Source organism: Chamaea fasciata, unplaced genomic scaffold, assembly GCF_029207755.1.
Source record: "Chamaea fasciata isolate MVZ Bird 193981 ecotype frontalis unplaced genomic scaffold, bChaFas1.0.hap1 SCAF_3, whole genome shotgun sequence".
Lineage (NCBI taxonomy): Eukaryota > Metazoa > Chordata > Aves > Passeriformes > Sylviidae > Chamaea > Chamaea fasciata.
In genome coordinates, this window is record NW_027094088.1 from 111508329 (window position 1) to 111525854 (window position 17526).

Consider the following 17526-nt stretch of genomic DNA (forward strand, 5'->3'; position numbering starts at 1 on the left):
TATAAACTAAAAGAGGAGAGATTTAGATTAAATGGGATATTCGGAAGGAATTGTTCCCTGTGAGGGTGGGGAGGCCCTGGCACAGGTTTCCCAGAGAAGCTGTGGCTGCCCCTGGATCCCTGGAAGTGTCCAAGGCCAGGTTGGACAGGGCTTGGAGCAACCTGGGATAGTGGAAGGTGTCCCTGCCCATGGAGGAGGGTGGAACAAGATAATCTTAAGAGTTCCTTCCATTCCAAACCATTCCATGATTTCCTGCTCCAGCTTTCTGGCCTCAGTTTGTGTCTCCTGTTGAGTCCCTGTCCCAGCTCACTCCTGAACTCAAACACACATTTGATGATAACTGACCCCTCAATCCATCACTGCATAGGGAAAACCCAAGTATTAAGCAGTCTGTGCAAGCTGTCCTCCCTCTCACCTGTGTATGCCACGCCCTGGTAACTCCTGTCCATGGGCACCCGGGACATACTGCTTGTGAGCACAGAAACCTGCTGGTGAGGGCTATCTGCTGGTGCTGGAGGTTGGTATCATGTGAAGAGAAAATTCTTTTGTGACCACAAGGGAAATGCTGATTCCATCCTGGGACCTGAGGCACCTCTGGCCAGGTCCCCAAACTCCAGAGGGAAGGGGTGGGTCACATCCAAACCACTTATTGGGAATGGTCTGTTCTAACTCCAGAGGCAAGTCCAAGGATTATTTGGGACATTTCCAAGTGACCTGGTGCAAAACGGTGCTCAGGAGTGTGCTTGGAAACCAGAATTTGTTTAATTTATTGCTGTAGATACAAGCAGCGAGGACCACAGCACACAACAACAATGGAGGGGGGACATTCATTGCACAGCCCCACTGGGTGCTGATTTCTGGTGGCAGTTTTTGGGTATTACCAAGAAAATCAGATTATATTCTCCATGACTAAAGTACAAAGCTGTTCTCCTCCAGAAACCGCTGTTCTCCTCCCTCTGGTGGGGGTTTTTGTGGCAGTGGAAATATGGACCTAAAATTGCTCCACCTCTATATTTCAAAGCAGAATGAATGCCCAGTGCAGACTCCAGGAAAGTTCCTCACCAAATTTTCCAGTTTGGTACCAGTTCCATTGTAAAATACCTGATCCTGGGAGGTGATTGGGAAAGAGGACTTCTGGTACAGTGATGTCCCAAAATCCTGGAGATTTTCTCCAAAAGTTATCATCAAAATCGTCATCTTCAAAAACTCCCTAAAAGAACTTTTTGTACCACAACTCTCCCAGTTTGCTGCAGGTAGGACCCCACAGCTGTGAAGGTCCAATATTTCATCGCATATCAAAGAATACAGAGTAGGAAAGGAGGTGTCTTGTACACAACAGGAGCTCAAACCAAACACCCTTGTGCTTCCCAAATGCTCTGGGCAGGATCTGGATTTCAGGACACTGCCAAAGTCTGGTTGGAAGGCAGGTCTGGGAGATATTGAATGGGAAAGGAGGGAGAAAGAGGTGGGAGGCTGTGCAGCCTCAATCCCTCCTGAGAGACCGCAGAGAAGAGAGTTCATGGGTTGTGGAGAGGCATCTGGAGGACAACCAGGTGAGTGTGGGCACACGGTGTCCTTTATTCTGACTCAACTTTCACTCTCTGGGGATGTCACAACAAACCCCTCCAGACCCACAGACTGAGGCAGAGTGGTTGGAAAGCTGGGAAAGGCCCTGGGGGTGCTGCTGACATGAGCCAGGTATGTCCAGGTGGGCAAGAGGCCAACGGCACCCAGCAGAACCAGGGCAGTGCCTGTCCCCTGTGCTGCCACTTCTGGGGCACCTCCAGTGCTGGGGACAGCTCTGGGACCCTTCCAAAAAAGAAAACATTGAGGGGCTGGAGCATGTCCAGGGGAGGGAATGGAGCTGAGGAAGGATCTAGAGCACCAGGAGTGGCTGAGGGATCAGCCCTGAGATGAAAAATTCTTAAATTCTTACCCCTCCATACCCTGGACTCCCCAGTTGTGTCAGGAGAGGTGAGATTCCTGCACTTTTCCATATCAAATAGCAACTCTGGGACACAAATCTCAGGCAAATGCTTTTGCAATTGGGTCTTTGAAGCTGGGACTGGAGGAAAAGGGAAAGAAGAGGAGTAGGATATAGGGATGAGGCTGAAGAGGTCCTGGGATGCTGGGAGAAGCTGAGAAGGAACCTGAGGGAAGACAGAAAGAGCCAGGAACTCCTTAAGGATGGGAAGGGAGGCAGAAATAAATGCCAAGGGAAGAATTCCAAGGGATTTCAACCTGCACCAGGACCAGAGCAGAGCAGCAATCCTGGAAAAAACATCTTTCGTCCATGAGGATGGGGAAAAAACAAGTGAAGAAAGTACTCCACACAGCAATTACTTCTCTCCTGCTAACACCCATCCCAGGACAACCTTCTGACAAAACAGCTTCCCTGTTCCCTTTCACCAATCTGCCAGCTTCCATTTTAGCACTTTCCCTAGTAATTTTTCCTGATTTGCTGCTAACAAACGACTTCTGGGGAGGACAGAGGACAACTGCAGCTCAGTCCACAACCTGGCTGGTTTTTGTGCTGTCCCTCACCTGCCTGAGGAGTGAACTCCTGCCATGTTACAGCACAAGGTAGGTAGCAGCTGCCTCCAGCTAGACCAGATATTCAGTGGGAATTTCCTGGAGACTTTCCCAGTCCTTGGTTCCATAGGAAAGCTCATGGAGAGGGTCAGCATGGCCACAACCAAACTGCATGCTGGGACTGGAAAACAAAGGAGTCAGGGCAAAGGAATGGGAAAAAGAAAAGGAGAAAGAAATGGGTTGAAAATAAGTGTGGGGTGAGACAGCAGGAGCAGCTTTCTCCTGGTAGGACAAGAAGACAGTGGGGAGTTTCTGTGGGTGGGAGCTGAGCATTCCCAAGTGGAGGTGAAGAAGGGGTTGAATACAATCCAGCAGGACTGGTGTGGGTAGCACTGTCCTGTCCTGAGTGCCACCAGGAAAGGGGACGCTGCTCCAGGGTCTGTTAGGGGTCCCCCTCAATAGATTAAACTGATTTTTCCAATTCTCTGCCTACAACTTACAAAACCTCTGGCCACGTGTGCATGTGCCTCTTACCTGTTTGTGAATCATTCTCTCCCTAGAACAAGCCAGGACCTGGGTGCTGAAGTGGAGATTTTCTTCCCAAGCTGAGTGTTTTCCCAAGTGCTCCAGAGAACCTTAAACAAACAATGGTATTTACAAGCACTGATAGTGCTGCTGCTCCCTTTAGCTGTGGGTTTGGAAGTGTCTGTGGGATAAGCGTGCCACGATAAATTCCCTGGCTCATTGACTCCATGATGGGTGAGCAAAGGAAAGCTCCAGCTCAGCTCCTGCTCTACAGGGGAGAATTCCTTCCCAATATCCCATCTATCCCGGCCCTATGGCAGTGGGAAGCCATTCCCTGTGTCCTGTCCCAGCATCTCTTCTCCCAAGTCCCTCTCCAGCTTCTTGGAGCCCCTTTAGGCACTGGGAGGAGCTCTGAGGTCGCCCTGAAGGCGTCTCTTCTCCATTATGAATAGTTCCAACTCTCTCAGCATCATTCCTTGATGCTTGTGCTCCCATGGGCTTCATGAGGGAATCCTGTTCTTCAAATGTGTGAAAAAGGTAAGGACAGGGACATGGCCTGGCAGGGAATGACAACCATGTCCCCAGACCTGGCATTCCCCAGTCACTGTCAATGGGGAGCTCACAGGACAAAGTGCAGATGAGAGAAAAGAAAACCAACGTGTAATTAAAGAGCTAATGAGCCCATCTTGGCTATTTTTAGTGCTCTTTTATTTTCCAGTGGTTGCTCAAACAGCCCTGAAATGACAGTACTGGGTCAGCCTTGAAAGTGTAGCTCCACTTTGAAAAGTGTGCAGTGTCCTTGTGGGTTTCCCTCTTTATTTCTGTTCAAAAGCCCTAAATCTAAGTTGCTGTGTTTACAAAGCTGAGCCCTGCTGGGACTGCGAGCAGTGCTGGTTCTGAAATCTTCAGAAGGAACCTCCATCCTGCCATGAGAACATCCCAGACAACCAGGGCTAATGAATAAAACGGGCTGGAAATTGGCTGCATTTAAACAGTTTAAAACCCGTTGCAGGTCTATTTGCTTTCTTCACTGCTGACCTCTGCTTGCTGCTGCTGGATCCTGACAAGTCTTCAGCACATAATTCCTTATGAATAATATATCAAACACGCTCTGCGGGCCTGGCATTTCCTCCTCCTTGTGGAAAGCAATGAACTTTCCTTGCAACCATTTGCAAATCAAAAAAAAAAAAAAAAAAAGAAAAAGATATCTGGGGCAGGGATGTTTTGTTTAATTTTACCAGCTTTTTCCTGATATTTTTTGTGGGTCTTGTTCAAGTGAGCCATTGGTGTTGCTTTTGTGTTGCTCAATATTTCCTTTTGTGCTTTGTGACCAGAGGAGTGATTCCTGTATCTACAAAAGTGCCATTTTCTTCTTATCTCACGTGTGTGATAAATAACACTCGGACCCCTGGCAGCAAGTGTCTTGTGCAAATGAAATTTGCTGCCCAGTTGCTTCTCAGAAAAAGAATGTAACAATGGTGGAAGGGGATTAATTTTGAAATCTGAATCAGCATCTGCAGGGAATCCTTTTTCTTTTCTTTCCTTTCCCATCTGAGTTTGACCAAAGCAAGTGCGTGTTTCAGGGGATTAAATGGGACACTTTATTTTGCAGAGTGAGCTGCACTTTACAGAGGAGCAATTAGCACAGGTTGGTTTTGTGGTTAAGACATTGCATCAGGCCTGAGGGAAGATGCCTTCTTAGAGGGCTTCCTGAATTAACTCATGAAGTGATAAGATTTGGAGAGCTGGAGGAGCCTTTGGGCAGCCACCTCTCTCCCTTCCCCATTCCGTGGTCAGGTCAAACACTCCATCCATGACAAATGTGACCATCAAAAAGGACAATCTCAGCAGCCCTTAGCCATTCCCAGGTATTCTGTACCCTGCCTGTTCTCCAACATGCTCAATTATGTTGATTCCTGCTTTTCCAGGTGGCAGTGCACAAGGAAACCAATCCATCCCTAGCAGCCTGCACTGCTGGAGCTCCTGTGTGCTTTTCACTTCTGGACCAAAGAAGCCAAGTTTATCCAAGCCCTTCCTCAGATCATCTCTTTCAATCATCTGTTTGTGTCCCTTCCTCACCTGTCTGCTCCATACCTGGTCCATCCCTGATCTCCTGAAGTGCAGTGGCCAGATACGGGCACGTTGTTATAGCTGTGGGGCTTTTCCATCTCTGAGACTGGGAGCAATCATCCTCTTCCATCACAGGTAATGGGTCCAGAAAGGAATTGGTTCTTTTGAACCAGTTTTTAACTAAAGGTTCTCATTTCAATTATTATTTTCTAGCTTTACTCCTTCCTCCTTTTTTATTTCCCCCCAGTGTTGGTGCCTCTTGGTCATTCCCACTATCCCATCTCAGCTGGTGCCCAGATGAAAAGTTTTGCTCCCTTTTGACCCTCAGTCACCAAAACCAGAGTTATGGTCAGAGACAAAAATCGGGTTGCTTTGTGGAGGATTGTCCCCAGTGAATTAAAAAGTGTTCTTTCATCACTCTGTTGTCCTCCAGTGCACAAATATTGAGCCATTTACGGAAGAACTTCTGCAGGGTTTTCCCAGGGACTGGAGGCAAAGTGGCTCCTCCATGATTCCCTGAACTCCACCACCCGTCCTCCCACTATGATCATTACTGATTCAAAGGCTGTTACATGACAGTTCTCAAAATTTCCAGGCTGAGCCTTCCCTGAGTTACAAACCTCCAAGTGGATACATCAATTTTCTTCCTACTCCCAAACCCTCAGCATTAAATTCACTCCAGATTTCATGAAAAATTGAGAACAAGAAACCTGCAAAGCCTTCAGTCTCCTGACAGTGCTGTTTACAGGCTTTTCAGCTCCTCACCTGATTCAAGGTGAGACCAAGGCCAGGTTGGACAGCGCTTGGAGCAGCCTGGGATAATGGAAGGTGTCCCTGCCCATGGCAGGAGATGGAATGAGATGAGCTTTAAGATCCCTTCCACTCCAAACTATTCCATGTTTCCATGATCCCATAAAGCCCAGGCTGATGAAATAACCAGAGCAATAATAAGAATATAAACACGCTGCACTCATGGAATAGAAGGAAAATCATCAGAATTCCTCTCTGCTGCCTCCTTTGCCACATTCCTGCAGGCATTCCCAGCCAGCCACTGCCCAGCTCTGCCCAGCTCTGTGCTGGCAGCACTTCCAGCAACAGAACCCCTCTCTCTGAGCCTGTTCGTGCTCCTCAGTGCCCCAGTGGCTGTTCTTTGAACCCCTCATCTCCTGGTTGCGGGCACTCGTTGTGACATCCTTTGCTCCATGGGGTCACACGTCGTTAATCTCTTGCTCCCTGCCTGGTGCTGGATGGGCGGCTTCTCTCACCAGAGCTCACCTCTAATCCGTGTGCTCCCTCGAATCAGTGTCCGAAATCAAAGCTGTCTTGTCATTTTAAGGTCTCCAGGCAGTCCTTGTCCCTAGTTCTCCCATCACACCTCTCCCGGGACTCCCTCAATAAGCATTTCTAGCCTGGCCTCAGGCCATTTATCGCATGACAGAGGCTGATTTGTCTCACAAAGGACTTACTGCACAGCTGGGACTCACATCCTATTTCTTTCCTCGATTTCCTCCACCTTTCCCCCCCCAGCCTTTCTTTTCCTGGCCACCTCTTCCACCTCACATCTCCTTGGGTTTATGTAGCATTGGAATAGGGCCCTTCTGCAGGGCACGGAGCTGCTCCTTAGCTGGGAAATGTAATTCTCTCCTTCCAAGGGCTTCCTCCAGGTGGAAAGGGGTCGGCCAGGTGAGTATCAGGCTCAGATCTGCTTCCAACCCTCCTCCACTTTCCTGCTGTCTCAGTTCCCGCGTTGCTGGCTCTGTTCATCCAAGCTGGATCTTTCCCTGCAACCCAAACTCAGCCTGGGAGTGGCACCAAAGGAATTCCCCAAAGCCTGAAGGGACTCTGGGGCTGACAGCGATGGATAAGGACGTGCTGGGAGGAAAATTCCCTGCTCAGCCTCCGAGCCCTGGGTGATCCTTGAGGGGCTGGCTCTCGGGAAACACCTCTTTCCAAGGAAGACCCCTGGGAGGAATCGCTGGAGAACTCTGAATGGAATGCCCACCAGGCATCTTTATCCCTTTATCTTCCAGAGCAGAGCTACATCTCAACCTCCCCAGGCACACTGGAAACAGGATTTTAGGTTATTTTCTTAGAGGGCTGGAATCACCCATAGTAGAAAATATATATTCAAACATTCATATATTTTTCTTTCCTGTGACACCAGCTTTTAGTCAGGAATGTAATTGGAGACACACATTGGCCCTGGATGGAACATTTTCTCTGCCAAATTTCACTGCCCCTACGCATATTGGACTTAATTGCTTTATAAAATCCTAATTTGCAAGAACTGTGTCGGATAATTTGGACCTTGACCTCAAGCTTCCCGTTAAGCGAAAATTAAATAATAATTAAATCAAGCACGACCTCCTTTGTGTTTTGAGTTGTGATTCTTTGCCAGCCCGGAGTGAGAACTCTGGAGGCAGAAGCTCTCTGATGCAGCCGAATATTAAGTTTCAAAACCAAACAAGAGAAAAATCTCAACCTCAAGGCATCCTTTAACAGAAATTACTTCACATTTTCCACCTCCAGTGATGTCTTCATACATCGAAGCTGCTCCAAACGTGGGGAATGCTGCTCCCTATTGGAGCGATCAAGTACAACACTCAGCACTCAGCTAGGAGACTTAAACCTCTCCAAAATTAAAACCAGAGCATGAATTCGGCTGGTGTGAAATGGATCACACGAGTGACCATCCAAACACTCGACACATGGGTGACAGTACAATTTCATTAATGTAAAAATTATCTTAGACCTGTAATTCATGGAAATGGCTGCTACTGCCAGGAAGAGTGCTTGGATCAGGGAATACAGGTAGAAGGATAAGGGAGGGATAAATCCTTTTATTTCAGATCCGGATGACAGCAAAGACTGGCCACTACAGAGAATGCCTGGGTGGTGGTGGAAAGGGAGGAGGAGACTTCCTACAACTCCCAGAAAGGAGGAGGAAATGGCCTCAAGTTGTGCCTGGGGAGGTTTAGATTGGATATGAGGAAAAATTTCTTCACTGATAGGGTGATCAGACCATGCAACAGGGTGCCCAGGGCAGTGGTGGAGTCCCCATCCCTGGAAAGATTTAAAAGCTATGTGGATGTGGCACTTGGGGACATGGGGGAGTGGTGGCTTTGGCAGTGCTGAGGGAATGGTTGAATTTGGAAGTTTTTTCCAACCTGAGTGGTTCCATGACGATGCTGGTGAGTGACCATGAGTGACCATGGAAAGTAGATGAGGTGACACAGAGCAGTGGAGGGGGCTGGAGCACCAGGAGCAGCTGAGGGAGCTGGGAAAGGGGCTCAGCCTGGAGAAAAGGAGGCTCAGGGGGGACCTTGTGGCTCTGCACAACTCCCTGATGGGAGGGGACAGCCAGGGAGGGTTGGGCTCTGCTCCCAGGGAACAGGGACAGGAGGAGAGGGAACGGCCTCTAGCTGTGCCAGGGGAGGTTCAGGTTGGACACCAGGAGGGATTTTTTCCATGGGAAGGGTGGTCAGGCATTGGAATGGGCTTCCCAGGGAGGTTTGGAGTCCTCAAGCCTGGAGGTGTCCAAGGAAAGACTGGATGTGGCACTCAGTGCTCTGGGCTGGGGACAAGGTGGGGATCAGTCACAGGTTGGACTTGGTGATCTTGGAGGTCTTTTCCAACCTTAATAATTGTGATTCTGTGATCCTGTGTGACTCTATTAAAACAGAAAGAAGGCTCTTCTATGTTTGATTCTGATCTCCAAGGATTTCCTCCTGGAGAAATGCATTAAGTGAAACTTTTGAATGGGAAAATATCTCTGGGCCACATAGTGAAAGTCTGGGCAGTATTTATTTGTTTTCACATCAGTCCAGCCTGATGAATGTGACCTGAAAGTGCAGAGAACTGGCAATAAAGTCTGGGGAGAACAAACCCTGGGAGGATTCCTGGCAGCAGGTTATGGCCTCAGAAAAGTATAAAAGGACCAGTTCAATATCCTTGTTTAAAGGAGGAAGTGGGGCAGCCAGAGCAGCCAGTTTAATAGGACCTGAATATGAACTATTAAAAATAAATCACCAAGCTAATTATAAATTTGGAGATTTGCCAGGGTCAAGCTCCAGCATATCAATGTAACTTTGCTGACAGACAGAAGGGGTCTGAGAGAGGAACAGACACAGAAATAATGTTTGTTTGAGTTGTCTATGAAAAAAAAGACCAAAAAAACACCTTATAAAAGCTGTCTTGCACAGTGTTCCCAAAACAAAAAGGGAACTGTAACATAAATCCAAAGGCACAGAGGCAAAGCAGTGGGAAAAGCTGAACCAGGGGAGCTGTAACCCAGCTGCCATCCAGATGGGAGGATGGATGGAGAAAGAGCAGTGGGAAATCTGTCCTGATCCTCTCCTGTGAGGAAAGGCTGAGGGAATTTGGCTTGTTCAGCCTGGAGAAGAGAAGCTTCGGGGTGACCTAATTGTGGCCTCCCAGTACCTGAAGGGAGTCTACAGGAGAGCAGGAGAGGGACTTGGGTCAAGGGATGGAGGGACAGAACACAGGGAATGGCTTCCCACTGCCAGAGGGCAGGGATAGATGGGATATTGGGAAGGAATTCTTGACTGTGAGGGTGGGGAGGCCCTGGCACAGGTTTCCCAGAGAAGCTGTGGCTGCCTCTGGATCCCTGGAAGTGTCCAAGGCCAGGTTGGATGGGGCTTGGAGCAACGTGGGATAGTGGAAGTTGTCCTTGACCAGCAGTGGCTGGAGGGCAAAGAGCATTTCCAGCATGTCAGGGAGTGATCCTGCCCCTCTGCTCAGCCCTGTGAGGCACATCTGGGGTGCTGTGTCCTGCTCTGGGCTCCTCAGGACAGGAGGGACACGGAGCTCTAGCAGTGGGTCCAGAGAGGGTGACAAAATTAATGAAGGGCATGTTCCTGCCGAAGAGAGGCTGAGCGAGCTGGGGCTGTCCAGGCTTGGGAGGAGATTCTGAAAGGGAACCTCAGCCCTGGGTGTCCCTGTGTGCAGGGAGGGCTCAGAGCAGGGGCCAGGCTCTGACCCAGGGGGCTCAGCAATGACACCAGAGGAACAGGCAGGGACTGATCCCAGCCAAGTTCTGCCTGGATATGAGGAAGAACTTTCCTGTGCAGTGACCAAGCACTGAACAGATTGTCCAGAGAGGGTCTGGAGTCTCCTCACTGGGGATATTCCAAAACTGTCTGGACACAATCCTGCACCCTGTGCTCTGGTATGACCCTTCTTGAGCAGGGAGGTGGCACCAGAGGAGCCCCTGTGGTCGCTTCCAACCTGACCCATCCTGGGATTCTGGGCTCCATCCTCCCATTATCAACCTCACTCAAGGTATTGAGGACACCTGGGACATTTCCAGGGGATTCCAGCTGGGAAAGAGAAGGAGAAACACCAAATATCCTCAATTCAGAACAGCACAACAAGAAGAAAAGACACAAATACTGATTCAGTAAAGGGTAAAAGAATTAACACACGCCATAAACACAGAATATGAAACCTCTACACAGCACTTCTATAAAAGGGATACTAAAGAACAAAAATAATGCACTTAGATGCAAAATGTAGGCAGAGAGGAGCCAGAGGAAGGTGTCTGAAGAACTCAGTCATATTTTGGGTGCTGTTCTTCAAATAAAACAACTGAAGAGATGCAGAAAAACCCCAGAAAATTTGAAAGATCAAGGGGTCAATAACATTAAAATACTACTACTAATAATAATAATAATCCTGTGTAGAAGTGCTTTGATTCAGCAACTCATCAGAGGGGTTGCTTCACTCCTCAAATACAATTTTTGGCAGAAAGGAATTTTTTTTTCCCCTCCCACACATTTCACAGAAAGTCAGGAAGGGGATGTTTCTCAAGAGGTCTCTGTGTATCCCTCCCCAGTTCCCTCCTAGGACAAAGAGATTTGGGGAAAACCAGGGACATCCACACCTGAAATTCCCACAATATTCACCCTGCCCATGCCCCTTCTTTCCAACCACACCCATCGAGCGCTGCTCATCCCCTTCTCCCTGCTCGGAAACAGCTCATACACAACCGTGACGCGGTTTGAGATATTTATGAGAATTTTAGCAAATTTGCAAACTTTTTTTTTTTTTTTTTTTTTTTTTTTTTTTTTTTTAATCCTCACTTTGGTGGCCGCCGCGTTCGCCTGTTTTAAAACTGTCTAAATCAGGCGCTACTCACGCCTCCCTCTTTATGCGCCGGCGGTCACGAAAGTCCCGGTGCACGGAGGGAGGCCCCCATGATGGCGATGCTGGCGGAGCGTGAGTGCCGATCCCGGCGGGAATGCCGCGGGAATGCCGCGGGCATGGGGACAAGCCGATGCCCCGGGAGCGGGCTCAGACCCTCCCCACAGCCCTGTCTGAGGGGTCCGGGCCGCGCTGCCCCTTCCGATGGGTGCGGCGGCGTCTCAGGGCCGGATAAAGGGGGATTCCGGGGCTGGGGAAGGGAGTTCAGACTTAAGGAAAGAGGAGTTCAGAGGCTGGGAGAGATGCGATGAGGGCTCCCTCTGTCCGGGAAATGGGGTTCTCTGTGTCAGGGGAAGGGGGGAGACCCCGGGTTACCCGGGGAAGGGGTTCCGGGGCTTCCGGTGTGGAAGAACTGGGGGCTGGGAAAGGCAGGAATGGGGGTCCCCCAGTGTCCGGGAAAACGGGGGCTCTGGGAGACTCAGGCCGGGGCGGCAAAAGGAGATCAGGAGGTCCCCGATGTTGAAGAACGGGGGGGGGTCGGGTCTGGGAGAGGCAGGAATTGGGGCGTGGGGGATCCCAGGGTCAAGGAAAAGGGGGGCTGGGAGCTGGGACATCTGGGCTGAAGCAGAGAACGAGCTTCAAGGGTCTCTGGGGGTGGAAAACGTGGGATTTGGGGTCCAGAGGGTCCCAGGGTTAAGGAAAAGGTGAGGTCTGGAGGTTGGGATGGCCGGGAAAGGGATTCCAGGGGGATATAAGGGGGTGCAGGGGGTTCTCTGTGGGTCTGTCACATCCCAGGCGGGGCAGGAGCAGCGGGAACGTCCCTGGGACCCCTTTAGGGGACAGTTCGTCCCGTCAGAGGCTCGGGGCCGTGTGTTTGAGGGGGGACACCTCCAGCCCGGGGGGGACACCCAGGGGAGGTGACAGGGCCGGGCGTTGGGGCTGGGGCAGTGCTGGAGCTGAGCTCAGCCTGTGCCAATCTCCAACTTTTGGGGACCCTCCAGAGGAGGGTTTGGGGGTGGGGAAGGGTCTGGAGGGGACTGAGGTCAGACATCGCTGGGGCTGCTGCTGCTTCTCCTGAGGGACAGCCCCAATTTCTGCTCCCTGGGACAGGGACAGGACCCAGGGAGCAGCTGGAGCTGTGCCAGGGGAATTTGGGATGGAGATCAGGGTTTTTCTCCCAGAGGGTGTTTGAGCACTGGAGCAGACTCCCCAAGGAATGGTGACATTCCCGAGGCTGCCAGAGCTCCAGGAGTGTTTGGACAATGTTCTCAGGGTGGGATTTTTGGGGTGTCTTGCAGGGCCAGGAGTTGGACTGGTTAATCCTGTTGGGTCCCTTCTAGCTCAGGATATTCCATGACTCTGTGAATTTTGTTCAGTTTTCCCTGATATTAGAAACAAAGAGCTTCACTTTTGCCCCTGAAGTGACTGAGGACGTGGGCTCCTCATTTGTGACAGGGCAGCCCTGACCAAGGGCTCAGGGTCTGCTGAATTTCTCTGCTGGGCTGCAGGGAATTTGGGCAATACAAATAACAAGTGTGGTTTGCAGTGGGGAAATAAAAGATGTGATCTGAGGAAAACAAGTCTACATTTGCACGTGGGAATTTTTTAGGCATTTTCGGGGTAAACTTTGGTTTAATTATTTTAATTGGACATGTCAATAATAGTCTCATTTAGAGTTGAAGGGACCTTAAACCTCATCCAGTTCCACTCCTGTTGTGGGCAGGGATACTTTCCAGTATTCCTAGGTTGATCCAAGCCCCATGCAGCCTGGCCTTGGACACTCCCAGGGATCCAGGGGCAGCTACAGCTTCTCTGGGAAACCTGTGCCAGGGCCTCCCCATCCTCCCAGCCAGGAACTCCTTCCCAACATCCCATCTATCCCAGTCCTCTGGCAGTGGGAAGCCATTCCCTCTGTTCTGTCCCTCCATCCTTTGTCCCAAGTCCCTCTCCAGCTCTCCTGGAGCCCCTTTAGGCACTGGAAGAAGCTCTGAGGTCTCTCTGGAGCCTTCTCTTCTCCAGGTGAACACCCCCAGCTCTCCCAGCCTGGCTCCAGAGCCTTGTCCTTCCTGTGCTCCCAGACCCTCTCTGGGCACCCAGCAGGGCTTTGGATGGGAACTTTCTGAAATTATAATTAAAAACATGGTCCAGGCACAGAATTCATCTTGGAAAAAAGGGATTAGTGATGTGTCTTTTCCAGGCTGTAGAATATCTGAGTGAAGAATTTGAGTTGTCCAGCCCTGGCACCGCTGCCCAGGGCAGTGGTGGAGTCCCCATCCCTGGAGGGGTTTAAAATCCATGTGGATGTGGCACTTGGGGACATGGGGCAGTGGTGGCCTTGGCAGTGCTGGGGCATGGTTGGACTTGGTGATCCTGGAGGGATTTTCCTATCTCAGTGATTCTGTGATTCTCTGAAGAAATGAGGATTTTCTCCACTGGATGGTGCTGCTCTCCCAGAGTTCCGTCACTGTGTGTGGCATCAGTTTTGAAGCAGCCCAGAAAATCAGTGTTAAATCTTGTGCCTGGTTTCCTCTCCTGCTCTAAATAAGACATCAGTGAACGAGTTTACATTTCTGAAAAAATTATTGAATTTATCAGAAATAATGAAATAATTTTAAAATTTTAAAATTATTAAATAATGAAAATACTGAATAATTAAGATATTTAATTAAATAATGAAAATATTTAATTAAATAATGGAAAATATTTAATTAAGTAATTAAAATATTTAAATAATCAGTGGATCTTGTTGTTTGTTTGGAAAGGGAAGATGATTTTATGTTTTCTGTTAATGGTATGGAGCTGTTCCTGGCTTTCTTAAATACTACTCTAAAGATGAAAGAAAGTTTTTTGGGCTTTTTTTTCCTGCATCTAACTCACCCTGTTTAAAAATTAGAGTATGTTAACCTGGCAGAAATGTGAGGATTAATCCCACGGGGTAGCTGAGAAGTTTGCAATACTTAGATTGAAAGTGCTGGAAATGTGAAAGTCTCTTAATTTCAAGAAATATTTGTGCCAGGTGCCCTTGTGCTTTGTTACCAGCAACCTCCAGGGAGCAAAACATCTCAGGGGGTTTCTCCACAGGGAGAGAGGTTCAGGAAAAATCATAGAAATTCACTTTTGAAGTTGTGATCTGAAGGAAGAGCAGCTGCTCAGCTGGGGAGCATGAAATCTGCTGGAATCCTTGAAACTTTGAGGCTGGAAAACATCTCCAAGACCATCAAGTCCAACCATCCCCCAGCACTGCCAAGGCCACCACTGCCCCGTGTCCCTAAGTGCCACATCATCCATATGGCTTTGAAATCCCACCAGGAATGGGGACTCCAGCACTGCCCTGGGCAGCCTGTTCCAATGTCTGACCACCTTTTTTTCATGAAGAATTTTTTTTTCCCTCATGTCCAATCCAAACCTCCCCAGCCACAACTTGAGGCCATTTCCTCTCACCCTGTTCCCTGGGGAAAGAACCTGACCCACCCCTGGCTGTCCCCTCCTGTCAGGGAGTTGTCTCCTGAGCCTCCTTTTCTCCAGGCTGAGCCCTGTGGCTCTCCGTGGGGCAGCAGGGAATCCCAGTTTCTTTGAAAGTTTAAAATCACAGTGCTGGGTCCCCAGCTTTTCTTGGCAGCACTTGCAGGGCTTGGAGGAGTTGCTGCTCTCAAGGTTTCCTGGTGGGAATAATCACAGAATCCCAGGATGGTTTGGGGTGGAAGGGACCTTAAAGCTCATCCCATTCCACCCCCTGCCACAAACAGGGACAGCGTCCACTATCCCAGGTTGCTCCAAGCCCCATCCAGCCTGGCCTTGGACACTTCCAGGGGCAGCCACTGAGGTTAACAAATTGTTTCCTGTGGAGAAGTGAACCAGGCAAAGGTTGGATTCCCCTCACAGCCCTCAGGTCTTTCACCCACTGTAAAAACTCTTTAGGGACTGTTTGGAGCTTCAAAGTTTCGGGGGGGAAAAAAAAAAAAAGTGTTTAAAAAAAGCCCCCAGCTTGAATTCTGACAGGCTTAGTTCCTCAAAAATGAAACAAAACTGGGCAAAAAACGAGTCCAACATCCCTGTAATAGTCAGTCCCTCTGGCCCAAATCCCAAATCTTGTCTTTTAGGGAACGATGACTTCCTGATTACACTGAAAACACCTCGTTGGATTTGGCTTCTCCCTTGCCTTTGTGTGGCCTTGGGTTAACGGGTCATTTTTGATCCAGCGTTTCCCATGGTGTTTGATGGAGTTTGTGATCTTCCTGCCTCCCATCCTTTGTTTGTCTTGTTTATTTAGGTTCTCTTCCTGCCTGGGCTTAGGTGCACGCTTCAAGTGACTGGTTAACTGGGCTGGCTGCTCTTCCTTGATTTCAAGGAAGCTGTTCCTGGTGGGAAAGGCAACACGTGGGTCTGGGAATCTGTAATTTCTTCAGGAATCCACACAGGACAAAGGAGCCTTGATTCTCCTTTGGATTTCTTAACTCCTGCAGTAATTTCTGGAAGCTTTTCAGTTTCCCCATAAACCATTTCTGAGAAATCCAAAAGCTGGAATCCCATGGGTTTGTGTCCTGTTGTTCCCTTTCTCTGTTCACTTACACTGGAGTTTTGATTTGGCTTTTGTTAGGAAGGCAAATATTAAAATTTCTGGGTTCTGGTTGAAGGGAAGCCTGGAGAATTGATTTTGTCCAGACCTGGGAAAGCGGCAGTATCATCTCCTCCTCTGTAGATTCCATGTTGAAGCCAGATGTAAAACAAAATTGGAATAAATACGGAATTTACACCTAAAAATGGTAATCCTTAAAGCCTTCCCTGAGCTGCAGCTCGTCCTGAGGGACAGCAACTTCCGTAGCAATCCTACTTTGGCATCTTCCCATTAATAATTAGTATTTTCACTGGGCTTTTATTGCTGTTGTTGAGTTTTTTTGTTTAGTAAAATATATTCAGTCTGGCATAAGTTCTGCAGTGGGTTTTGGGTTTGATTTTTTTTTTTTGTAATGAAGAGCTTTGTTTGAACTAATTCAATACCAAGAGCTCTGTGGGAATGCCAATGGAGCCTGTTTGAATTTTCCCTTCCTGCTGCAGCCCGGAGGAAGCAGAAGTGGTCCGTGGATCCGCGGAACAGCGCTTGGAGCAACGATGACTCCAAATTTGGCCAGAAGATGCTGGAAAAGATGGGTTGGTCCAAAGGAAAGGTAGGATCTAAAGGGGGAATTGTGTAGCTGAAGGGTCAAAAACTGCCAGGGGATTCTCCTTTGATTTATCCTCTGAAGTGCATGGAGAATTTGAGCAGTGATAGATTTCTATGCTTCGTTACAAAGTCTTGTTTGTGCCTCTCCTGCTTTCCAGTTTGTCTCCAATTCCCAATTGAGCAGGAGTTGGAACATTAAATCAGGTTAAAGGTTTTAAGCTGCCCTTAAACCCTCAATTCTCTCCCTGCTTTTGATACTCTTTAAAGCAACTCCCAGGACCTGCTTTAGTCTTTCACCTGGTTTTAAGATTTTTTTCTGATCTGTTCCTTGACCCCCCCCAAAATGCTGTGAGCTGTGTCCCTTCCCAGCTCCAGCCAGGACCTGTGGGTGAGGGGACTGGTGTCTGGCACTAATAAAAACCTCCAGGTCAGCACAGACACCTGCAAACTGCAGGTTTAATTCCACAGAGGTGCCTCAGCAAAGCTGAGATTTGGGGCTGCACACTGGGGTGTTTAGTGATAAGAATCCCCACAAAACCTCCACTACCTTTAATTATTCTTCTAGATTTCTTCTTCCAGACTTCCCTTAAAAGGCATAAAATTAGAATCATTCTCAATTCCGTAAATGCCTTAAAGCCTAATTTTGGATTTAAACTCGGGTTTTTTTGCCTCAGTTGTCTCACGTTTCCCACTTGAGATACTGGATCTTCCTTGCCAGCAGTTGTAGAAGAAGGATTTGTGTCTCCATTCCATTAGAAAGTTGGACAAATGGAACTTTCCCTTGATCAAATTCAGGGACAAAAGCCCATCTGGGCAGTGAAATTAGGCTGCTTAACACCAGTCCTGTAATTGGTTGTACTGGATTTGGGTCAGGGAAGGATGTGTGGCCAAGTGTCCTGCTTGCTTCCGTACTTTTTGGTCAGCAGAAGTTTCAAGGCAAGTTTTCCACCCCCTTGACCAAATAAACTCTTCCTTGTTTGTGATAGTAACAGCCTTTTCCAGATAGACCTCATCCCTTCAAATATTTGATATCCCAGCATGTGTCTGCTGAGCTTCTTTCCACTGCAGCACCACAT

General features: G+C 48.7%; 1 protein-coding gene across 1 annotated transcript in view; it reads left to right on the forward strand.

Moving 5' to 3' along the window:
* The first annotated feature begins 11315 nt into the window (after positions 1 to 11315).
* Positions 11316 to 17526, forward strand: part of PINX1 (PIN2 (TERF1) interacting telomerase inhibitor 1) — a 60814-nt gene continuing 54603 nt past the window's right edge. The window contains exons 1-2 of the mRNA XM_066180117.1: positions 11316 to 11364; positions 16345 to 16454. Of these exons, the coding sequence (XP_066036214.1) occupies positions 11343 to 11364; positions 16345 to 16454 (132 nt within the window). The 5' untranslated portion in view covers positions 11316 to 11342. The remainder of the gene's footprint in view (positions 11365 to 16344; positions 16455 to 17526) is intronic.